The 26946-nt window shown below is 36.2% G+C and overlaps 1 protein-coding gene across 1 annotated transcript in view; it reads right to left on the bottom strand.

Moving 5' to 3' along the window:
- Nucleotides 1-667: 667 nt before the first annotated feature.
- Nucleotides 668-26946, bottom strand: part of Miga (mitoguardin) — a 395312-nt gene continuing 369033 nt past the window's right edge. Inside the window, exons 5-11 of the mRNA XM_067131459.1 lie at nt 14672-14856; nt 13968-14093; nt 12955-13052; nt 12317-12485; nt 8753-8983; nt 8158-8328; nt 668-7654 (exon numbers count right to left, since the gene is read on the bottom strand). Coding sequence (XP_066987560.1) covers nt 7517-7654; nt 8158-8328; nt 8753-8983; nt 12317-12485; nt 12955-13052; nt 13968-14093; nt 14672-14856 — 1118 coding nt within the window. The 3' untranslated portion in view covers nt 668-7516. The remainder of the gene's footprint in view (nt 7655-8157; nt 8329-8752; nt 8984-12316; nt 12486-12954; nt 13053-13967; nt 14094-14671; nt 14857-26946) is intronic.

The raw sequence follows: 26946 nt of genomic DNA, 5'->3' as shown, positions 1-26946 counted from the left end.
TAAGAAAGATAATATGAATGGAGGTACAGTAAAAGGAATGAAGGAGGTTGCAGCTAGGGGTCGAAGGGATGTTGCAAAAACCTTTACTAATGCCTATGTGGTGCAATGACGGCACTACCCCCTTATGGGGTAGGGGCCTAAGGGACGCTGCAAAGAATCTTAAATAATGTCTACAGCACACCACAGAGGTGTTCTGGTGGTACTACCCACCTACAGGGGCTTTCTGGAGAGGGAGATTTCTGTGGATGCCAATAGTCTTGAATAACACCACAGTATAATGGGCGATACTGCACAAGTAAAATATGATGTTTTATAGTAAGGGAAAGCTTTCATTGGGTGAGTCAGTAGAGCTGACTGTCACTTCACGGGCCGGAGTTCAATTCCCAGCCGCGATGATGAAGAGTTAGAGGAATTTATTTCTGGTGATGGAAATTCATTTCGCCATAATGTGGTTCGGATTCCACAATAAGTTGTAGGTCCCGTTGCTAGCAACCAATTGGTTCTAGCCACGAAATAAGTCTAATCCTTCGGGCGAGCCCTAGGAGAGCTGTTAATCAGCTCAGTGGTCTGGTAAAACTAAGGTATACTTAACTTTTTTTTTATACAATAAGGGTACACTGTTCCTATGGGAATAACACCTACCACATATCAATTGAAATGTACCTGGGATCAGCAGCTACTTTATTGTCAAGTGTCACAAAATTTGGGACTAACATAGAATTGCATTTTTGCTTAACAATTTCAGTTTATAGTAATGTACCGATAGCAAATTAAGTACATGAAACTAAGTAAAAAAAATAAAAACGCAGAGATAAATGCTCTTGACAAACTTTAAATTATTATTACAGTTGGACACTGCATTAAAGTTATGATAAAAGACTGTACCGACTCCATAATTACAGTTACTAACCTATGAGCTCACATACTGTAGAAATAATGAACTTGAGATTTCTCACGAAAATCCTCAATCTTTTTGAATTCTGGCAGCCAGTAAAATTACCAAAGAAGAGAAGTAAAATCAGTTGTACAGTCTAAGACTCTAAGTCATCAAACATCAGTTTTAACATCTCAGAGGAAAAGGTGTATTACCTCCAACTATTGAGAGTAACATCTAGCATTTGAAAAAACAATTTCATGAAAGTTATAGGTTTCTAACATACAAAACCATTCCTTTAAAGTTTCAGAAGGCTGATCTCAGTTGCTGGAAGACTTCTCAAACTGCAGTCATATATATTGCCATTAAAACTACAATGTAGTGAAAACTAAGGAATTCATGAAGCAGAAAAATAAAATATGAATGCTGGAGGTGGAGAAATAAAATGGAAACCTACAAAGAACAGAAAATAAACACTAACCATCGAGTGGTAGGCTCAAAATAAGACAAACAAATAAGACAGTACAGATAATTTAGACACCCCTTCCTGGGACAATAGCACAGTACTAACTCAGAATGTTCATAATTCTTCCAACAACTCCTATCTTAATGAGGAAGTCTATCCCACAACTGACACCAACAGCAGAATCAGTTCATACAAAGCAAGGACTTGTGTGTATGAAAACCTTTATGGCAGTGATGAAGGAATCTATTTCAGTTCATTTTACAAAATAAAAGTTTGGTATGTAAGCAACGTCTTTAAATAGATAGATACATTACTTAAAGGTTATCTTCTAATACTGAAGTCATCCTTACAGCTATTTTGTGCGGTCAAAAAACAAAACAACCGTACGTGATTAACTAAGCACCTCATATGAGAAACATAACTAGTGAAATGTTGTGCTCACATAAAAATGTCTGGTATTATGTAACAACAACAAATATCCCAGCTAAGAATCATATATACATACAAACTACTACTGTACCATCTTCTGAAAAATTCTTCAGAACCATAAGTGTCTTCATGTACTGCAGTAACATGAATGGGGACACTGATGTATTTGTGACCACATCTGATATTTATGTAGAATGTTATGTTGATTGAAATTCCTCACCCAACTACATTCAGTATTTTATTCGTTTCTCCAATCTGTCTGATAAGCATTTTTGCCTATATTATAATTCCAAAATTCATAGGTAGATTGCATACTGGTTCAAAGTCTTACTTATCCATCTGAACAAACATTTTTGTTATACATTCCTTCCCACCTTCAGCGTACGTATAAAAGTATGGTGATGTTTTTATCGAAATGTGACACGAGATGTAGTTAGTGGGACTGGTACAGCCACCAAATCCTTGCTTCTGATTGGCTGGCCTTTCTTCTCACTGAATTTCTTGTTGTCTAGCAGGGCATCAGTGTGACTTAAAAAAAAAAAAAATTGAAAGTGGATAATTTTTTATGGCAGTCCTAGTGTGTTGGTGTTCAGAACCTAGGCAAGTGCCAGGGATTCTGATGAATAGGTTGGCTATTGTGCTTTCACTAAGGGAAGGAGAGAATTTCTTCCTTCATATTCACTGAGGGGTGAAGTTGCTAAGTGAACAGGGGCTCCATTAATCGTAGCCTATTATCTCTACTGCCTGTATTAATGCAGGATGGTCTAGGCATCCTTGCAGACTGCACCTTCCTGAATAGGCAGACTGAATAGGCAAAAATTTACAAGAGGAATGTTGTGAATACCAATGTCTAGAACTACTGGCAACGCTAAAAATATCTTTAAAAATACTTGATGAAACTGCCTTTGCTACGTCTACCAATGCAAAGTTGGCCTACTCTTCATAAATGACCCTTCCACTTCTTGACAGTTTTTTGAAAGAGGTGGAATGATGTTTAACGATTTAAATGCTAAAAGAGAAGGGTGGCTTCACACTTTTACCCTAATCCTGCCATCTACAGTTAGGGAGAATCCACAATCAATGAGAGAAAGAACAAGAATGCTTATACTTTACTGTCCTACATTATCACAGGTAGTTGGTTTCTAGATGCTGAACCTGGCTCTCAATTAAAACTGATGGAGGCCTGTAACATTCAGTAACTTTGACCTTCAATAAACACAAAGGATGAAATTCTCTCCCTCTCTTCATTGCCACAAAGGAGCCATCCTTTTCATCAAGAACTCCTTTCACCAGTCATAGTAGTGAATGGTTACTATCAAATATGAACTTCAAATAATTTCAGGCAGCACCCCACTGATGCATCCACCCAACTATGAGAGGTTCAGCTAGAAGGATCAACAAATCAGAAGCAAGGAATTGACAATTGCCAATCTTGCTGAATTAGTTTGCTTATTTCAATAAAAGCACTTTCACATTACAGTACTTGGCATGCTGAAGACGGTAGAAAAAACTTAGACAGTACCAGAAAAGTTTGTTCAAATAAATAAACAAGAAAAAGAACTGATATATGTTCCAACTGTGAATACTTGATGTATAAAACATGATTTAAATGATGCAGAGTAAAAGCTTATCAGGCTTATTGCAGAGAACAATTGAAAAACTGAATGCAGTTGAGTGCGCAACTTCATCTGACATGACTGCGCTAAAAGAGGACCTCCAGTCACATTACATAAATTACTACAACAGACTATTTTTATTATGACAGGAAGTTATTATCTTCAGTCTATACAAGGCATGACTGATGTATGAGAGCTGCACATAATTCATAGCCCATACATAACAATATTACGCTAAATGTCTTTTTGCTAGTCAATATAAGCACAGCTGTGACTCTGCCATGTACCCTTACGATTGAACATATGATCCACAATAAAACATGAAAATCACAAAGTGAATGAATGAATAACATTTACATTCATGACCAGAAATCAACATTCATTAACTTCTAGATTTTCATATTCATTGCCAGAAATGTATCCTACAACATCAGAAAAGTTTAGAGGACGCTTAACCAACCATGCTTCCCTGTGTAATTTGTACAAACTACATGGAATTCTCAGGAGCTGGATGGGAACAACTATTTTTACAGTATCATGTATATTGTTGACAACCAGCACGAATTATCTTATTTCACATTTCAGTTAGAAGATGACGAAGTTCTCGAAAAGCCTCTTTCATGCTGGTTAACTATATAACAAGAGTGCTGCTTGTGAAGGAAGTTTTACAAACTGCTCAATAGGGTGACACCAGTGTTTCAAACTGCGAACTAAACAAACTTTGTCAAAATTAATTCTCAAAACACAACACACACATAGCAAGAGAGTTATATGCCACAGTAACAGGGGTCTTGAAAGTACTGTATTAATAGAAAAACACACTATAAATCAGTCATTCTCATAAAAAATTAAAAATTGAAAAAGGACAGAACACATCTACTTTACAAAAGCTTTCCTCTTCTCCAAATACTATAAGGCAGCACAGGAAAGCCTAAATGCTTTGAATATTATTAAAATTTAAGAAAATCTGGTTAGAAAAAACCAAATTTGACTCACTGTCCTTGAAGGATGAAATGTACTTCAGAAGTGAGATTATAAACGAAAAAAGCATAACCTACTGACCTTTTTCATCTAATCATCCATTTATATGACAATTATACACCAATACCATCCTGACACTAATAACAGTCATACTAATTAAAATATATTCATAACTTTCTGGCTTGACAGCCAGTCATTAAATAGAGTACCATGAGAATACTTCACTAAAAACATTTTTGCAAAAGTGAGCACAGACATAAATACATTAAAATTCAAGTTGAGCCATAATTTTAGATCATTATCATATTGAACTGTATTTGAAATACAGCTGTAGTTTATTTTGACCACAAAAACAAGGAGTTTTCTTGGATGAGAGGATTCCATCTGGAAATCATGTTCTGAATGAACTCTGTCAACTGGAAAGAAAACATGGATTCTTGGCATTAACAAAAAGGGTATAGGCCCATCTGGTCTGTAATTCAAGATGTCTTTGTTTTTCAAATGAATCCTTCTCATATTAAGGTTGAAACTGAACTATTATCCTGTCAAATACATAGCTGTCAAGAACTGAAACAAATGGATATCATAGAAACCATGATACAAATAACATGAGCAAAAGAAAGGATATTCTTTTAAGGCAAGAATATCATCAAAACTAAAATTTAGTTTCTGTATCAGTTTCACCTAAATTTCTAGCAGGTAAGGAAGACCAACACACACACAGGTACAAAACAAAATAAAAAGTAGAATAAAATCCACAATAACAAATTTAAAGGTGGGCCATATTCCTATTCTAAGTGATACAGATAAAAATTAAAAGGGAAGATATGAACATCCAATTCTAGTTAAATCATAAACATATACTACAAAATATTTTATAGTCTTCAGTAAAAGTCTAAAAAAATTAATGTACACATCCCTGTTGTAGGCGTACACTCAGCCCTCAATGGCAGCAATTCTACAGATCAAGGAACCTCTTTGCCCTGGCAATAAGTAAAATGCCTCATCTGGTATATTAGGTCTTCTATAAATGGATGACGAAGTAATCAATAACATTTCACTTACACTATAAGAACTGAGAGTAAAACTCGACAAATGAATTCCGTTTCACAGGTAGACCCCACTGCTTTACAAATAGCTTTTCACTGGTCTTGGAAAGTGAGACACGGTCCAGAGTTCACACTACCTCAATTTGTGGTGGCCAGCATAAAGTACTATTAGTCTACACAGGATGCTCTCATCACTCACTTATTACATAATAAAAGTACATGCAGTCAGTCAACAGACTTAAGGGAGATTAAATATTTATCTATGGCACCCATAAAAGACATTGCTCCACAAATACTGTACAGTTATGGTATTTTAGAGTGAAATAAAATGATCTTTTCTGCTCTTTATGATGAAAAGCCCTTTCTTGGTATGCAGGTTTCTCCATTGAGGCAGGTTTCTTCATTGAGGCAACTTGAATTAGAACAGAACGGTTCCCCTGAAGGTAAATCTAATGTACAGTATGCTATTTACAGGTGGGCTCACTAGTCTTATTCGTTATTCAGGCTGCAAGTGGAGGAATTTGATGTTTGGGATTTTAAGGTTAACACCAGTACACAAGCTTAATAAATGTCAGTAACTCCAGCCATTAAAGAATACAGGTGGGGAGAAGTGCTTGCACTGGAAGCCAATACCAAAGGCTGATATTGCAGATAGTCAGAATAGCAGGTCAACCCAATGAAGGATAAATGCATAACAACAAAATGATGGCCTTGACACTAACTACCTGTCACTACACAAGCCACAGAAGATCAGAAGGCTAACATTTTTAGAAACCTACTTATTCTCTTGGTAGAAACATGCTACGATCTACTTGAGCACGAGTGAATAATCTTACCTTGGTAAGAGTATTATTAACAGTGGTGTCCTACTCTACAAACTCACTTATGACCTTCATAATCACTCTTTCAGTTGAGGGCATCTGCAATAATACTGCAATAAACAGCAATGAGCCTTAAGATGAGAAAGAGTCTCCCTCTATTTGGCCAAATGCAAGAAGCTAAGGACTAAGGTTATGGTGGCGAGCTGTGAATCATGGTTTTTGGGGAGGGAGTAGGAGCAGGGAGCAAGTTGGGTTCTTTTAGAAGGGCTGTAAAGGTTCCTTTTGGAGTGATGGATAAGGGTGTCTTGAACCATAGGCACTGTTTCTGGATGGAATGCAGCCTATATACCTAATCTCTGCTGATAAGAAAGTTCTTTCTAAGGTTATTTAGAGTCAAGACTGAAGTTGTCAGCAGCCTGTACCCAGTCCTTCCTTTCAATAACTTGGCATTCCTTTCTCAGTAAAGATTATTGTCCTGAGCATATACAATTCCCACCCAAAGGACCAGTATGGCTGTTGTTAAGCCCTGTGACAGAATGCAGAGGTTATCTCCAGCAAGTCTACTGAACGCTAAGTCCTTGAAGTCACTGTCCTCTTAGGAGAGCCAGCCTATTGCCACAAGCACTTGGCTCTCACACTGACAAAACTTCTTTGGACAGAATGGTTCAGCATCTAGGTATGTGTGTCCTAGGTTAAACATCCCAGAAAAAATTTGAAGAGGACAACAATGTGCATCACTGTTTGAGAAGGATTTCCTGTACTTGTCTGAAACTGTTTTCATTGCTTTTGAAATCTCTAACACATCCTGCTGTGATCTAGGCAGGAAATCACATATGATGCTAAACACCTGAAAAATGATTTAATAATGATTAAATAAGTACAAGTGTATACCAACACCAACAAATGCAGAAAACTGAGGCAGCTTGAATTCTGGAACCTGTCTCCTGCTCTGACACCCACACAAGAAGGGAATCTTTGGAGCAACCGTTTGTACTCTTGAATAAATGTAGCCACTGTAGGTTAAATTACAAAGGAGTTCTTGCAAGATATTTCTCTGCAGCATTTCAGCTCTCTCATTTTACCTTTAAAGGTTCTCCTTCATGTCGAGAACCTTCAAATTCAGTACGTATAATTTTGCCAATTAATTTGTCACCTCACTTACTGAGCAGTTGGAGAACAATACATACACAGTACTAGTGTCCATATATACAAGAGGGCTATACAAATGTACATACATGTATTTGGAATTGATAAAGTACGAGCAAAGTTGCAAGAGAGTGCTATAAGGCTAGTTTATCCGCTATAGTTTGGAACCTCTCTTTGGTCAAATTCATGACGTCCGCAGCCAACTCCTCTACCGTCGTGTACCTTACGTTGGTGAAGCTGAACAGGTCTTGAATGAGGCCGACAATCTGGTCCTGAAATGAGGGGTTGTATCAGGGATTGACGAAATTAACATAAAAACAAAGAAAGACAATAATGTTTCTTGATGATAGCCCTGAGATGCCAATTGCAAACTAACTTTATGATTGTACGAAAGACAATAAGGCTTCAAAATAAAAGGCCTGAGGCTAAAATATGCTATAGTGGTAGAAACTGTGATGATAATAAGTGTCACCCACATAATGACTGATGACAAAAGTCATATTTTTTACCAAATCCATTCCATGGTTATTTGCAATATCAATGCATACATGAACTCACAACACACTAGTGGCTACATCTGGTATTTTCAAACTTGACATAATCCTGAATAAATTAGTGCCAGCCAGCTTTTTAAATGTTCAAATGAGTTAAAAACACAATATACATGTACAAGTTAATCCAAGACTGCACATTACTGGAGACTGTGGCACACCAAAGTATAAAAATGACTGAAATCTTGATCCCTCAATAGAAATAATGAACTTGTGCTCTATACCTTGAAGAAAACACAGAGGTCCTTGAAATTCTCGTCTGGTCCTAAAAACCCCCAGGCTAGCACTGGGGACAGGTGCTCGGATACGTCGTAAAAATGGGCTATGAAACCGTCTTGGTACTTCAGCATACGTCGTTTCGCTCTGAGGACACTCCACACAGCCGTTGATAGAGCCTGCAGAAAATGGGAATGGGATGAAATACGATACTGTATTGTGATACAATGACAGTGGTTTTATAGTTGCTGTTGGGAATCAGGAGATAAAATACAGTAGTGTATTGTAATATATTACTGTTTTATTGTAATACACAGAGGGCAAATAGATTACAGAATGCCCATAGACAACTCCCAGAGGGGAAAACAGATTACAGAATGCCCACAGACAACTCCCAGAGGGGCAAACAGATTACAGAACACCCACAGACAACTCGCAGGGGGGAAAACAGATTACAGAGCACCCACAGACAACTCACAGAGGGGAAAACAGATTACAGAGCACCCACAGACAACTCACAGAGGGGGAAAACAGATTACAGAACACCCACAGACAACTCACAGACGGGGGAAAACAGACTACAGAAGTCCACAGATAACTCACAGACTCCTTGAAGCCGTTCGAGAGCCACCGATTCTGCACGACGGCCGTCACAGACGAGGGAGGATTCTCGAGGTCTTCGAAGGCGTCCATCAGAATGAAGTCCAGGACGATGTCGTAGAAGGTCATGGCCTTGACCCCTCGGCTCTGGAGCTCTGCCTCGACCTGCGTCCAGTCGCAGTCTGCCAGGAACTCGAGCAGGTCGTCGTAGGCTTGCAGGACGTCCTTCGGATCCTACGAAGATGAAGGCAGTGGTGAGGGTTTTGGCATAGAGAATTGTTGTCATTTTTTAAAGGTATTGTGTCATAGACAATTGTTGTATTTTTTCATTGACAACTGTATTAGTATTTTATCACAGTCAACTGTTGTATTCTTTTAAATATAAGTATTTTATAAAAGCCATTGTATTTTTAAGAGATGAGTATTTGATCATAGCAAATTGTATTAGTGTTATATCATAGACAACTGTATTTTATTAAAGAAGAGTATTTTATAATACCCAACTATTGTATATTGAGAGATGAGTATTTTATTCAGTTGTATATTTAAAAGATGAGTATTTCTTCAAAGAAAATTTCAGGGTTTATTATATGTTAGTGTCACACTCAGGCTGACTTTTCACTTACTGTAGAAATATACTAAATCTGCTGTTTCAAACTATGAAAATACAGTGGAAAATTTCATTTGAAACACAAAAAATACAGTCCTTGAATTGTATCTTCCTCAGATTATAACTATCTACGTATTCTAAAAATTACTGTCACATTTGAAGTTATTTGGGATATATGAAGATACGAAAGGAATTTTGAAAGTATGAGAATTTTCTTAACCGATTTGATGAGTGATGAAATTTGAAGAATATCCTTTTCCATTTTTTATTAAAAATATATATTGTCATAGTAAATGATCTTTTTGATAAATGAACGTCAATTCTATAATAATTACAGAAGTTTTAAAACGACTAAAGGTCTTTCAAGTTCTCTCAAAATTTTACAATCAAAAACTGTTGCTGTAACAGTTTTGAAAACCAGAGAAATGAACACTGTGGGAACACCTGAAAAAAATAACAATTATGCGAATAAATTACAAATTTTCCTAACAATAAATAAAAACTTAACAATTATGTGAATAAATTACAAATTCTCCTAACAGGAAATAAAAACAGTATCACTTGGTAAGCGAAAACTTTTACAGAGAGTTCGTTCCAAAAGGGAGAATATAGAACTTAAAAAAATAAAAATTTTAAAAAAAATTTCTAAAAAAATAGAAAAGAGAAATTAAAAAAATGAAAAATCTAAAGTTTTATAAAATAATAGAAAAGAGAAAAATAAAGAAAAATATCATTTGATAAAAAATTAAAAAATAACAAAGTTTTATAATATTCCCTAAATAAATAGAAAAGAGAAAAAAAATAACTTCAAAAACAGATTTTAAAAAAATGAAGTTTGATAATATTCTCTGGAAAAAATAAAAAATCATTTAATAAAAAATGCTAAAAAGTTAGTTTTAAAATATTCTCTAAATAAATACAAAAAAGAGAAAATATAACTTCAAGAAAAGATAAAAAAAAATAGAGTTTGATAATATTCTCTAAAAAATATAAAAAGGAGAAAATATCATTTCACAAAATGAAAAAAAAAGTTTTAACACGAGAGAGAGAGAGAGAGAGAGAGAGAGAGAGAGAGAGAGAGAGAGAGAGAGAGAGAGAGAGAGAGAGAGAGAGAGAGAGAGAGAGCAGCAATGTCGCTGATCACGAGTTCGCCTTGAAAAAGACCTCAAATTTTCATGAGGTTAATATCTGATCAGAACCAGCTCACAGGGGAAGGAATCTATCTCTTAACATCATATAACAGGCGGAGAGCCAAATGTCTATCATGTCATGATCTCTCTCTCTCTTCTCTCTTCTTTCTCTCTCTCTCTCTCTCTATATATATATATATATGTATGTATGTCTCTCTCTATATATATATATATATATATATATATATATATATATATATATATATATATATATATATATATATATATAGAGAGAGAGAGAGAGAGAGAGAGAGAGAGAGAGAGAGAGAGAGAGAGAGAGAGAGAGAGAGAGAGGTTTGGGTTATAGAATTCTCAAACAGAATGTCAAAACCGTGTTATATTTACATACGATTATAATAAAAATAATGAAATTTACCAAAGGAGAGAGAGAGAGAGAGAGAGAGAGAGAGAGAGAGAGAGAGAGAGAGAGAGAGAGAGAGAGAGAGAGAGAGAGAGAGAGAAAGTAGTAGCCACAAGCGTCCTAATGCCCTGAGCTAAATTTAACAAAGTAACATCAATAAGAAGACCGGCTTTAATTCTAAATACCCCCTGCCCCCCTCCCCCCCGAAACAAGACTATCAAAAGAAGAGAGTCCACCAAAAGGGGGCTTAGTGTTTTGTCCAGTGTATGAATCCCAATAATAGCTGGAGAAGCTCTCAGGGGACTTAGAGACCAACCAGTGGGAGGATATCTCATTTATAACTTGTATTTACCACCATCTTCCTCATCGCCTACTTTGTGAAATTCATCCGAGACTCATGTCTCTCCCCTGTGATTTCACTTCCACTGATCTCCACTCGTGGGGATGTCTCTCTCCCTGTGATTTCACTTCCACCGATCTCCACTCATGGGCATGTCTCTCTCCTGTGATTTCACTTCCACCGACCTCCACTCACGGGCATGTCTCTCTCCTGTGGTTTCACTTCCACTGATCTCTACTCATGGGAATGTATCTCCTGTGATTTCACTTCCACTCATCTCCACTCATGCTTGTGTCTCTCCTGTGGTTTCACTGGACTGATCTCCACTCACAAATTTAGTGTTCCACTCATGGGCATGTCTCTCCTGTGATTTCACTTCTGATGAGCATCATGTCTCTCCTGTGATTTTGCTTCTGCTCATCTCCACTCATGCTCATGTATCTCTCCTGTGATTTCACTTCCACTCATTTCCACCACGGTGTCCTGGCAGAAAAAAAGGTTGGAAAGTTCTCCTGTGTAAAGGAAAGTGAGTAGAAAGGTTGGAAAGGTGTAACAAGAGAATAAAAAGGTTGGAAAGGTGTGACAGGAGGGTAATAAAAGTTTGAAAGGTGTAACTGCACAGTAAAAAGGTTTGAAAGGTGTAACTAAACAGTAAAAAGGTTTGAAAGGTGTAACAGGAGGAAAACATTTTGCAGTTGCACTCTGAAGCAATATTCTAAGGAGAGAGTTGAGGACAGTAAGATGGAAGAATGAGAATCTGAACGGAGTTACAGTAAAAGCAATGAAAGGGGTTGCAGCTAGGAGCAGAAGGGACGCTGCAAAGGACCTCAAGTAATGCCTACAGCGAACCGCGTGAGGTGTACTGGTGGCACTACCCTCGTACGAGGTCATCCAAGTAGGGGTGGGTCTCATAACTCTTCTGGTGCCCATAGAAGCCCAAAAATTTAGCCCACGTCAGGTTATAACATCAACTCATAACACTACTTCCTAACTTTATACTCGCCCCAAAACAATAAACATGAAGACAAAATTAACTGCAGTAAAATGAACAATAAATCAGAATTACCTTCGCAGCTCGAACAAGGAGGTCAGCTATGATCTGTCTGCCATACGAAGCGAAGAATTCTTTGGTGTCGTCTTGTGCGAACAGTAGCTGGCAGGCTAGGCGGATGCAGTGGACCTTGCAAATGTATTCCACGTCGCTGCTGCACTTAACTCTCTCTGTGCGGACATCTCTGTCGGGAGAGGAAAGGTCTTGTTAGGAATACATCTGGGTGTGAAAGTGCTTTGTTGGGTTCAGCTTTGTCAGAGAAAAGTTCTTGTTAAGAATACATCTGGGTGTGAAAGTGCTTTGTTGGGTATTCAGCTCTGTCAGAGAAAGTGTCTTGCTAAGAATACATCTGGGTGTGAAGTGCTTTGTTGGGTATTCAGCTCTGCCAGAAAAAATGCCTTGTTAAGAATACATCTGGGTGAGAAAGTGCTTTGTAGAAGTACATTTGTAGTACATTTGAGTGGGAAGTGTTCTGTAGTGTGTGTTCTGTAGGACATTGGTAGTACATTTAGGTGGGAAAGTGTTCTGAAATGTGTTCAGCTCTGGCAGAGAAAATGCCTTGCTAGAAATACATCTGGGTGAGAAAGTGTTCTGTAATGTGTGCAGCTCTCTCTCTCTCTCTCTCTCTCTCTCTCTCTCTCTCTCTCTCTCACCTGTAAGGAATACCACCATCCTCGTGCTGCTTGAGAGCTGCGAAATACAATGGATACTCGGCCTCGTCGTATTCCTCCAAGTCGCGGAGATCAGCAATCTGAGAGTAAGTCAAATAAAGAGATATGAAAAATAAATAAATATTAAAATAAAATGAATTAAAACTTACAGCAATTTACTTTATTTTCAGGCCTCACTGGGATACATTGCTGCTTGTACCAAACCGCAAAACACCTTTGACATGTTGCAAGTTTCAATATGTTTTGTAGAAAATAAAAAAGTTGTCCATTTTTATAGAAAATCAACATACCAAATTTCAATCTTTTTTTTAAAGAAAATCAAAAGTAAAAGTTGGTCTTCTATCTAATGAAAATCAATATAATAAGTCTCATTCTTTTATTTATAGAAATAATAGAAAATAAAAAGAATATGGTCTTTTGATTTATAGAAAATCAACATGTTTAAATTTTTTTTATAGAAAATCAATAATTTTTTTATAGAAAATCCACATAAGATTCAGTATCTTTGATAGAAAATTAACAGTAAAAGTGTCTTTTATTTATAGAAAATAAAAACAACAAAACACTTTTTTTATCTTTTATCAATATGTTTTTATAAAACCAACAATTCAATATTTTAATAGAAACCAAAATTAAAAGTTGGTATTTTATTTATAGAAAATCGACATAAGTTTCAGTACTTTTTATGGAAAATCAATTATTTTTGTATAGAAAATCCACATAAGATTCAGTATTTTTTGTTGAAAATTAACAGTAAAAGTGTCTTTGATTTTTAGAAAATAAACAGCAAAACTTTGCCTTTTATTTATAGAAAAAAAACATAACACATTTCAATCTTTATTTTTTATAAAATCCACATAAGATTCAGTACTTTTTATAGAAAATAAATAGTAAAACTTGCCTGTCATTTATAGAAAACAGAAAGAATAAAAAACTCGTCTATATTCCCAGAAAACCAACAAAAACCCCACAACGAGTATCGGGACCAAACTCACGTCTCCTGACGCAGAGACGAAACTCTCGTAGGAGGAAGCTGACGTCAGCGTCCGCCTCTCGTACGCCTCCCCCTGGATGTCAGAGGGGACAGGAGTCACGCTCGAGGACCGGAAGAGCACCGAATGCTGGAAACAACGAGAAACATCGGTCAGGGGAAATGCAGCGAGACTGTTGTTGGCACAAGTAGTAAGCGGTAATAATAATAATAATAATAATAATAATAATAATAATAATAATAATAATAATAATAATAATAATATATTACAAAATTTTATTATTATTATTATTATTATTATTATTATTATTATTAACCATACATTCAAAATATTTGTTAAAATTTTTATACACATATATTATTATTATTATTATTATTATTATTATTATTATTATTATCATCAAACTATTATTTTTATTTTTATCATCATTATCATAATAAAATGACTCAATTACAATTATTCTTAATACGGTAATACTATTATTATCAAATAATAATAATAATAATAATAATAATAATACTAAAAACAATTTTATTAATAATAAAAATAATATAATAATAATAAAAATAATAATAATAATAATAATAGTAATAATAATAATAATAATAATAATAATAATTTTATTATTATTATTGTTATCATTATTATTATTATTATTATTATTATTTATTATTATTATTATTATTACCACGAACTTATTTATATACCTGATGGAGGAACAAGTGTTCGCACTGGTCCTGCAGGCTATAGGCGTCGTCTATGACCCTCTGGAGAAGGGCGGTGAATTCGGCCTCCTCCTGCGACGTCAGGGCCACGCCCCCGGTGACTCCGGCGGTGTAGGCCGCTAGGGCGTCTTCCCAGTACCCCAGGGCCGTCTCTAGGGCTTCCATTCCTGAAGATGGTGGAGGAGGAGAGTTGAAACGTTGGGAATAATTGTTAATTTGAGTTATTTTGTGATGTATAGGTCTAAATTTAAAGAAAATTATTCATTTACAATGAAAAATTCAGTAGAGATGTTCAGTTATTTTGTGATATATAGGCCTAAATTTAAAGAAAATTATTCATTTACAATGAAAAATTCAGTAGAGATATTCAGTTATTTTGTGATATAGAGGTCTAAATTTCTTTAAAAAATTGTTCATTTACAATGAAAAATATCAGTAAAGATATTCAGTCATTTTGTGATATATAGGCCAAAATTTCTTTAAAAAAAATTATTCATTACAATGACAAATACCAGTGAATTCAAGCTTGAATTAAAAAAAAAACATTACAATGACAATTCAAGCCTGAATAAAAAAATGATTCATTACAATGAAAAATATCTGTGAATTCAACAATGAAAAACACCAGTGAATTCAAGCCTGAATAAAAAAATATTCATTACAATGAAAAATACCAGTGAATTCAAGCCTGAATTAAAAAAAAAATATCAGAAAATTCGGTATTTTCTCCCACTCTCGTGTTCCCGGAGTTTTATCCGGGTCTGGGCAACAAAAGTCACGGTATTACCAGTCAGTTCTCAAAAAAAGTCGTGTATATAATATTCAGTCAATCAGCAAAACCATTAATAAAACTCTCTCTCTCTCTCTCTCTCTCTCTCACTTTTCTTAATTTTATCAAAATTAATATAACACGACAACTAGTGTCTCTCTCTCTCTCTCTCTCTCTCTTCTCTCTCTCTCTCTCTCTCATTTTCACAGCAAAACAAAAGAAATGTTTACGAACTCAGCCAAATCATATCAGGGTGAGTTCCGGACAAGAAGGTCATTCGTGTAGCCGGAGTTTTATCAGAAGAGAGAGAGAGAGAGAGAGAGAGAGAGAGAGAGAGAGAGAGAGAGAGAGAGAGAGAGAGCTTAAAATAACAAAAAGAGGAAAATACAATAAAGGTGATTTTATAAGATAGAGAGAAATATGAGAAGTGTCTAGACGAGATTTATATGTGATTTTTTTTCATGTCATAAATATGACGTAATACAGGCGTATATACATACATCATCTCTCTTCTCTCTCTCTTTCTCTCCCCCTACGCTCTCTCTCTAGCTCTCTCTTATATATATATATTTACAGATTTTATATATATAGATATATAATATATATATATATATATATATATCACATTTACAGGTGAAAAATAAGAAATTAGGGTGTAGGTCCTGACCAGTTTTCCCGAATTTCCACAAAACTGATACATGTTTATACTACAAGAAACTACAATGCATACACAAAATTGGGAGGCTCCATATACCCACTCTGGCCAGGTGTCGAGGTAGGAGTGGCTAAAACTCATTTGGCTAAAAAATCACGGACATTGCGATAAACAGACCATAGGTCACCTCAAATCCACACGTGCGCGGTGTCATCGGCCGGATTAACCTTGTACCCTCGTACTGTGTTTACAAATAGAGATCCTATTTTCATATATCTCTACTGAGAAACAATTTACAAATTTCTTTTGATATTAAGGATCAAGTTTATACATCCTTGACTGGATATTCATAACAAAATAACAAATGTTCCTTTCAGTGCATTATTAGAATATACACAATCCCCTTTTGCCCTTCCCAGTTGATAGCATGAAAATACAAAAATAAAGGTGATTTTTATGTTGTTCAGATAGTGCTTTTCCCGAATATAAAAGTTGTCTAAGACTTACAAGGGAATTTTATATACACATTTTTAATATTGTCTGTAGAGTTCTTGAAGTACATTTTCATTGTTGTATTGTTCTTAAATGCGACATTAACACTTCTTAAAAGATGAGGATATCTTTCATACTATAATAAGGCAGTTCAAGCAAATTTTTGTGTTTTTCTGGTTTGATGCCTGTTATGCACTGCTTCTAATACACTATCAATCCTACGCCCTCCTAAACTAAGATAAATTTGAAACATATATACAATACATACTAGAAAGGAACCATACATATACATACATATTATTTTGTTCTCAATTGAAAAAAATGTTTATCAAGAACTCCCAGATCTCTGTTGCCAATCCAAACTCTGAAAAAGAATTGAACAACATAAGAAATGTGTGAGATATGCACCAGTGGTAAACATGTTAGTGAGAACAATCATACGACACTGGAAAGGAACATCATTGAATCTAGCTTCATAAAAGAAAGTACAACCATAAGCCATCAGGTATCCTTTAATATCAAAAGAAATTTTGTAAAATTGATTAAACTTTAAGGTAGGCAGTAGAGATATATGAAAAATATTTCTAAACACAGTATCTATGATCTCAGCAATGTCCCTGAGAGTCTATTGTGATTTTTATTAATGAGTTTTAAAGGCCACTCCCACCTCATATATGGAGCCTATAACGGTTGTGTATATTTTATATATATATATATTTCAGACTACACTCTGTATCATCCTTCGTCAATATAAAGTCGAAACCGGAGGTTTCTTATTTTTCACCTGTGGTAATGTGTGATAAATGAACCACGTAAAAAGTGATAGAATCATAAGATAAGAATATATATATATATATATATATATATATATATATATATATATATATATAAGAGAGAAGAGAGAGAGAAAGAAAAATCAAGACTATTGTGTTATGAGATAACTCAGATACTGACCACGGTTGTACGACACAAAGGAGGAAATTATAAGTGAGCTGATTGGCCTACGTGACCCGGGTGCCGGATGGAAGGACGCTGCTGATTGGTCGACGAAGAAGAGAGAGAGAGAGAGAGAGAGAGAGAGAGAGAGAGAGAGGATAAAAGATAAGGTGTAAAGAGAGGGAGAAGGAGTTGGATGAGAGAGAGAGAGAGAGAGAGAGAGAGAGAGAGAGAGAGAGAGAGAGAAACAATGAATTTATAGCCTACCAATTCAGACAATCCGTCTGAAGGTGTCTCCTAGGCCCACCTTTCCATAGGCCTATATTTCCGACGCATAGGCCTACACTTGTGCCTTCTGCTTCGTATGAGTTCTGCTTGAACGCTTTCGACCCTATACTGATTGGCTCAGGTATCAGAATCTTTGATTTGTAATAATGAAAATAAATAAAAATAAATCCCGTTTTACTACATAGCTGCTCAAATTATAAGAAGTTGCTTGCGTTATTAAGTTATTTTTTTAAATTTGGTATTTTTCTTAATCCATGAGCCAAAAGGATGGTCTAACCTATCTATTTTCTTGCCCAGGGCCGAAGAAGACGCGGAATTGAAGCAATTATGGATAAAAAAAGGAATTCATTGTCGAAAATAAGCATAAATAATGTAAGTGTAAAAAGTACATGAGGCGCATGCGCAGAAAAAAAATTGCTGACAAAGCTTTATTTTTTACAATAACGCATGCGCAGAACAAAATTGCTGACAATGCTTTTTTCTTTACATTAAACGCATGCGCGGGAAATAAGTTGCTGACAAAGCTTTTTTTAAAATTAAACGCATGCGCGGGAAAAAAAAATTGCTGACAAAGCCTTTTTTCTTTACTTGCTTTTTTTTGGAAAAAACACCTGTCACAAATAAGTGTTTGTCATTTTTTATATTATTTATGGCAAGTTGGGCCTATGGGAAAGCCCCATACAATAAATTGATATAGAGATATTAGTTTCTCTCGCTTCTATTATTATTATTATTATTATTATTATTATTATCAGTTACAAAAGAAAAAACTTGAAACTGATTTCATTTTAATTATTACCTTAAATAATGAAAATCTTAATACTTTTAATTAAACATTATACAGTATACAGTATATATAATGAAAATCTTAATACTTTTAATTAAACATTATACAGTATACAGTATATATATATATATATATATATATATATATATATATATATATATATATATATATATACACATAATTATACACCTTCCCCTCCAAAACGTATTAATAAGCAGCCTTAGGTCTGGCAAGTAGCTGGACGGGTGCCCATAAACCATAATCAACACCACGTCCATTAACTTGCAAAAATCTCGATAACACAAAAAAGATAAACTTCCCAGCTATCAAACCAAGAAGAAGAAGAAGAAGAAGAAGAAGAAGAAGAAGAAGACGAAGAAGAAGAAGAAGAAGATTTCTTTCTCTCCCTGACGATGCGAAAATAATATGGCGGTCTGGATAATTCTCATTTCTCTTCCTTTTTCCTTTCATTTTCCTCATGATCGCCCCGCCCCGTTCCCCCCCTACTTAACCCCCGGCCACCAACACCTCCAAATTTTAGGCCTCCTATCAATTACCGTGTGGCCTCAGCATATCTGTGCGATGAGGAGAGAGAGAGAGAGAGAGAGAGAGAGAGAGAGAGAGAGAGAGAGAAACGGCTCGGCCGTGGGCCAGCAGATATTGTATTAACCTTCTACAGTTTACTTTTATATCTGTTTGGAAATTTCCCGTTTCTGTTTCGCTGCTAGAGTAACGCAGGGCGCGGCTGCAATATTATATGTTATGATGACTGGATATATGGATATATATATATATATATATATATATATATATATATATATATATATATATATATATATATAAGATCTAATGAATGACAATTAGATTAAAAAAAAATTTGACGAACTTTGAGAACAAGTAAAAAATGCGCCGAAGTCACTTCGGCGCAGTCGAGTTTTCTGTACAGCCTACAATCAAGGCCACGAAAACAGATCTATCTTTTCGCTGGTCTCGATATAATGCTGAAAGCCGTGGCCACGAAACTTTAAAACGGCCCAGTAGTGACCTCTCATATCAGTTAAATAACCAATAATTTTCCTACTTGTTAAGGGCTGCAATTTGCAGAATATCAGTCTAATGATCAACATACCAATTTGCAGGCAGATACTAGTTTTTGAGATCTGAGGGCGGACAGAAAAAGTGCGGACGGACAACAAAGCTGGCAAACAGTTTTCTTTTACAGAAAACTCAAAACACAAATTTGCATATATGTTTCGTTAGATATCAAAATCAGTCAGAGGCTTCAGTGATTTTAATCAGTTTAAATAAGCAATAATTTTCCATTGTAATTAGATGCAGAATATCAGTCTAATTCTTTAGGCAGATAAGTGGATGAACTTGAAAGATGAATGTGAATATCTGTAATTAAGCCAAACTAAATTAGCATATTGTTAGGCTTTCTGTAATTGCAGGAATCATGTGAAAAGTGGCTCTTATATATATATATATATATATATATATATATATATATATATATATATATATATATATATATATATATATATATATACACACAGAATATATCGGTCCTCAAACTCTCAGAATGTTTCAAAAAATTATCCAAAAATATAAGTTTAACTTATTCCAAAACATTCTTCATTATACTTAGATAATAAACGAAAGTAGAAAGTTCAAGAACCTACAATGCCTCTCATTACATCATAACTACAAAAACTGTCGTTCAAACGTCTTTTAAAAAAATCAATAAAAAAAAGGATATTTTTTTCAGGCGAATTTCGCCATTCCACGAAGCCAAGCCTCAAAAGGCAGAAGTCTCACTTGAAGTGACGAGAGAAAATTCAATGCTCCTTTTTCTGCTTTTCGAGAAACGATAAAAAAAATACCAATATAAAAACAGGGAGAGAAGTGTCTCCAAACTGATTTTATCCCTTCGGAGGATAAAAATCCCCAGCCCCGAAATCCTGGAGAGGAAATTAAAGAGAGAAAAATGGAGCCGGATTATCCAGCGGCATCTTCGGAGTCAGAGGTATTGAGGAAAGGAGACGTTTCTCGAGCCGAAAGGGATAATTTTAGCATTCAGGAGACGTAGGGCATTTGTAAAGTCGTTCTCCCAGGGCCCTCTAGACGCCCCTAGAACACAGGGGGCGCCCCCGCTGATGCCTCCTACTGCTCCGAGGGGGCGTCGCCATATTTCTCCGCTGAGGCGGCTCCAGGGAGCAATCAGGAGTGTTGACGACTCTGCCATCAGCAATCTAAATGGGGGGTGTTCCCCCCCCCGCCCACGCCCCACCACACATCTAGACGTCCCCTGAATGGGGGTAGTCGCCCCCTTTCCCTAGACTTCCCTAACTGGTCCCTATGCCATCAGCAATCTAAATGGGGGTGCTCCGTCCCCCCCCCCACACATCTAGACGTCCCTTGAATGGGGGGGTGGTCGCCCCCTTTCCCTAGACTTCCCTAACTAGTCCCTAGCTGGCCCCCATAAACACTAAACGCCTGTCTCCCCTTCCTAAGCATTCAAGTTGCACCTACACACACAAAAGAGACTCAATGCACGATAACTCTGCAGTTAACAGATGCGAGAGTTAATTGGACAGATATTTTCATTTTTTAAAACTGCAGGTTCAGTGATTCGGGAGATTGTGAAATATAAAAGACTGAATTGATTTTCAGCAATGGGTTCAGTAATTCAGTATAGGTATGGCGAAGCTGTATTGGATAATTTCATTCAGTGCGACTTTCTCTCTCTCTCTCTCTCTCTCTCTCTCTCTTCTCTCTCTCTCTCTCTCTTATATATATATATATATCTATATCTATATATATTATATATAAGATATGTATAACTGAACCTGAATCACGAAAATATGGAAGGTGATGAATATATAAATAAAGACAAAATATCCACGAATGAAAGAGAAACAATTGAGTGCTGCAAGGCCTTTCGACTTGTTGTCCTTTACTTAATCTGCTAATATAATATAATATAAAAAATATATAAATTCATATATACGTGTGTGTCTGTGTGTGAATACAAATGTAACGAAGGCCCCTACACTCATAAAAAAAGTTCAGAGCGATCCTCAAAGGGAGAAATTTCCCCGCAATCAAATTAAAATGGATTCCTTCCAGCCGACTTCCTCCCCAAAGCAAATCCCCTAAACAACATTTGTGGGTCTCACGCACACATGGCAGGTGGGGATGCACTCTTTCGTAAATGCCTCCATTTAGGGAAAAACAACAACGATTTAGGGACAAACAACAACAATAAAAAAAAAACATTAGACAAAAAATGTCTGCACTCGTTTTAGTTTTACAGACGGGTAGGATAAGGTGTAGTTTTTTGGGGGGTATAGAATTTGAGATTTTTAGGGCATAGGATTTTCGTTTTTTTTGGGGCAGAGAATTTTCGTTTTTTCGGGCACAGAATTTTCGGTTTTTAGGGCATAGATTTTTCGGTTTTTAGGGCATAGAACTTTCGGTTTTTTGGGCATAGAATTTTGGGTTTTTTGCGTATAGAATTTCCGGTTTTTAGGACAGAAAATTTTCTGTTTTTAGGGCATAGAATTTTCGGTTTTAATTTTCTGTAAAAGAAAACTATTGCGCCGGCTTTGTCTGTCCGTCCGCACTTTTTTCTGTCCGCCCTCACATCTTAAAAACTACCGAGGCTAGAGGGCTGCAAATTAGTATGTTGATCACCCACCCCCCAATCGTCAAACATACCAAATTACAGCCCTCTAGCTTCAGTAGTTTTGATTTTATTTAAGGTTAAAGTTAGCCATAATCGTGCTTCAGGCAACGATATAGGACAGGCCACCACCGGGCCATGGTTAAACTTTCATGGGCAGCGGCTCATACAGCATTATACCGAGACCACCGAAAGATACATCTATTTTCGGTGGCTTTGATTATACGCCATACAGAAAACTCGACTGCGCCGAAGAGAAACTTCGGCGCATTTCTTACTTGTTTTAAATCTTATATAAACTTCCTTCTTTGAAGAGGCACTGCGATCTTTAGCTTCCGGACATCTCAATGCCTGTCCTTGGGTCCTTCCCCCCATCAGTCCCCGAAAATATGGGTCCAACTGACTTAGGACGACACGGGAAGTATGGGATCTTCTTCTCCCTTACAAGGTAACTTCGTTACCGAACCGTCTCTCTGCTTCGTTATTTAGTTTGTCTTCATTATCGACCGTTATCTGACTCTTCTATTTTCTTTCCAGGGTGAAGATGTCTCTCTCTCTCTCTCTCTCTCTCTCTCTCTCTCTCTCTCTCTCTCTCAGAGCTCAGAGAACATATGCCTTTTTATTTTAACTCTCTCTCTCTCTCTCTCTCTCTCTCTCTCTCTCTCTCTCTCTCTCTCTCATGAAAGATACAGCGATGTGATTCGAACACGGAATGTCAGTATAAAAATGAATAAGATTTAAAAACTTGGTTATTTTAATTTAGGAGCGAGTATGGCGAGAGAGAGAGAGAGAGAGAGAGAGAGAGAGAGAGAGAGAGAGAGAGAGAGAGAGAGAGAGAAGAGAGAGAGAGAATGCATAATTGCTACATACACAGATATCAAAATGAATTTAATAATTGCATAATATTATCAAGGACAGAGGAGAGAGAAAATAAAGAGAGAGAGAGAGATGAGAGAGAGAGTTAAAATAAAAAGGCATATGTTCTCTGAGCTCTGAGAGAGAGAGAGAGAGAGAGAGAGAGAGAGAGAGAGAGAGAGAGAGAGAGAGAGAGAATTAAAATAAGAAGACATGTCTTCTGAGCTCAAAGAGAGAGAGAGAGAGAGAGAGAGAGAGAGACCCAGGTGCGTACGTCGCGAGAGAGTTTAAATAATCACCAATAAAAATGCAAGACATCGACGACACAAAAAAAAAAAATAAAGGGCGATAATGAAGGAGAAAGACAATATGGAGGTGTGTGAGAAGCTGGGGGGAGGGGGCGGATCCCCCCACCCCACAGGTGAGCGGGGGGAGGGGGTTCCACGGGTGAGGGGGGGCAGGTATGAAATCAAAGCCTTTGCCAGTTTCCAAGGGCAAAAATTAATGATTAATTATCTCGACGGGAATAATCGTTAGCAGCGACGTCTGATAATTATACGGGAATAATTATTAAGCAGAATTATCGTTTGCGAATTTTGTTGGAATAATTATCAAGCAGAATGATCATTTGTGAATTATACGGGAATAATTATTAAGCAGAATTATCATTTGCGAATTATGCTGGAATAATCATCAAGCAGAATGATCATATCAGAATGATATTGGAATAATTATCAAGTAGAATTATCATATCAGAATTATATTGGAATAATTATCAAGTAGAATTATCATTTGAGAGTTATACGGGAATCATTATTAAGCAGAACTGTCATTTGATAAATATACAGGAATAATTATTAAGAAAATTATCATTTGAGAATTATATGGGAATAATTATTCAGCAGAATTATCATTTGAGATATGCTGGAATAATTACCAAGCAGACGATTATTTGGGGCGGCTGATTACCAATTATTTAATTGGCATTTTGAGTCCGTATACAATACAAAAACAAATAATTAATTCGAATTATTATTAGACAAATAATTGTTATATATGGTGTACAGTTATCAAGACGTGGAGAGAGAGAGAGAGAGAGAGAGAGAGAGAGAGAGAGAGAGAGAGAGAATTATAAGCGTCATTATTTGAGGGAGATAAAATAGGTAATAAAAACATCATAATCTGAGAGAGAGAGAGAGAGAGAGAGAGAGAGAGAGAGAGAGAGAGATTATAAGCGTCATTATTTGAGGGAGATAAAATAGGTGGTAAAAACATCATAATCTGAGAGAGAGAGAGAGAGAGAGAGAGAGAGATTATAAACCTCATAATTAGAGAGAGAGAAAACAGTCATTATTAAAAATCATTATCAGAGGGAGAGAGAAAGAGAGAATTATAAACTCAAAAAAGAGATAAACAGGTAATAAAACAGGTAATAAAACAGAGAGAGAGAGAGAGAGAGAGAGAGAGAGAGAGAGAGAGAGGCAATAACACCACGCAAGGAATCATTTTATAACGCTCGTCATCAGTGCTATGATAAATTCAAATGGCTCCCATACGGATATCCGGAGAAAGAGGGGGTGTAGGGGAGGGGGAGGGGAGAGGGGAATAAAAAAAATGTCCGAAGAATAAAGGAACCGGAACGAACTCGACTGGAACAGAAGGAATGGGAATTGTCCCTCCCACTCCCTCTCTCTCTATTTGACAAAGTCTCGTCAATCAAATGTTGTCAAACAGCAATAATTCTTGGTTTTGCAAAAGATGAAGTGGGAATGTGTGACAGGTTTCTATATGCAATTTTTATTTGGCAGGTTTCTCTCTCTCTCTCTCTCTCTCTCTCTCTCTCTCTCTCTCTCTCTCTCTCTCTTCTTATATATATTTTATATGACTTTCTCTCTTTCTCTTCCGATTCCTGTACCTGTTTCTTATATGAATTCTCTCTCTCTCAGAGAGAGAGAGAGAGAGAGAGATAAGAAACATACAATTGCATATACATATATACACAATAAAAAACTACTAAAAATAAAAAATAGAAAAATAAAACCCTCTCTCTCTCTCTCTTAACTCCTCTGAAAAGACAAAAAAAAAAAATAAGAATAAAAAAACCCACTACAATCGATCTATCGACCTTTACCCTGAAACAAAGGCGAATGACTCTCACATTGTTTGGTGTCGAAGTTTTATCACAAGGGCTTTCGACAGTCCTCCTCCTCCTCCTCCTCCTCCTCCTCCTCCTCCTCCTCCTCCTCCTCCTTTCGTCTAATGATGCTTCCGTCAACAGACCAAGAATGAAAAGGTACAATTTGCCCAAAGAATTATATTTTAAAATTCATGATTGATATTCGCCTGATTTTCAACCTTGGGAATAACTGCATAGTCTCTCTCTCTCTCTCTCTCTCTCTCTCTCTCTCTCTCTCTCTCAATTATATAGATATATAAATATATGTATATATATAATATATATATATATATATATATATATATATATATATATATATATATATATATGTGTGTGTGTATATATACAAAGACACATACCTATAATCTATCTATCTATATATTTATCTATCTGTCAATCTATCTAATCTATCTACCTATCTACATACATTCAACAGCCAAATACAACCCTTCTCCCAATCCCAGACTCTCCCCCTCCCAACCCCCTACCCCAAATAAAATAAACCATTCAACTGCAAATTGGAATCGAATAGAAACGAGAGAGAGAGAGAGAGAGAGAGAGAGAGAGAGAGAGAGAGAGAGAGAGAGAGAGAGAGAGAGGAAAAACACAATTTCATTTATGAGAGAATTATACGAAACACAATCATGCTCTCGAGGAAAACAATACTTCGAATCGCAGGCAGAAGTCGACCTTATGTCGCCTTTCTCACTTTGATAGAGGAGAGGAAGAAGAAGAATAAGAAGAAGGAGGAGGAGGAGGAGGAGGAGGAGGAGGAGGAGGAATAAGAAGAGTGAGGAGAAGAGGAAGAAGATGAAGAAGAAGAGGAAGAACAGAAGACGAGGGAGAAGGAGAAGAATAAGAGGAAACGGGAGAAGAACAAGAAAAGAAGAAGAAGAAGAAGGGAGGAGAAGAAGAAGAAGAAGAAGAAGGGGACCGAAGAAAGAAGAAGAGGAGGGAGGAATCAAAGAAGGAGCCCCAAGAAGAAGAAGAAGAAGAAGAAACGTTCGGTTAAGAAATCAACGAAGTAGGAAGGAGAAGAAGAAGAAGAAGAAAGAAAAAGAAGAAGAAGAAAACAAGAAGAAAGAGAAGAAGAAGAACGCGCACGAACAAGAGGGACTGTTTGACGATAAGAACAAGGAGGCATCGAATGGAGCTCTCTCTCTCTCTTTCTCTTTTACACATATCTACCAATGGGGTTATATTCAAAATCAAATAATATTTTTGGTAAAACTCTCTCTCTCTCTCTACAGCACATATCTACCAATGGGGTTAGCTTGGAAAAATCAAATAATATTATTGATAAACCCACTCTCTCTCGCTCTCGCTCTCTCTCTTTATAGAACATATCTACCCATGGGGTAAGCTTGGAAAAATCAGGTTAATAACTTTGGTGAAACACTCTCTCTCTCTCTACAGCACATATCTACCAATGGGGTTAGGTTGGAAAAATCAAATAATATTTTTGATAAAACTCTCTCTCTTCTCTTTTTATAGCATATATCTACCAATGGGGGTTAAGCTTGGAAAATCAAATTAATATTTTTGGTAAAACTCTCTCTCTCTCTCATTTTACAGCATATATCTACCAATGGGGTTAGGTTGGAAAAACCAAAT

Source organism: Macrobrachium rosenbergii, chromosome 30, assembly GCF_040412425.1.
Source record: "Macrobrachium rosenbergii isolate ZJJX-2024 chromosome 30, ASM4041242v1, whole genome shotgun sequence".
NCBI lineage: Eukaryota > Metazoa > Arthropoda > Malacostraca > Decapoda > Palaemonidae > Macrobrachium > Macrobrachium rosenbergii.
Note: the sequence above shows the minus strand (reverse complement) of the source record. Positions and strands in the feature narration are given on the sequence as shown.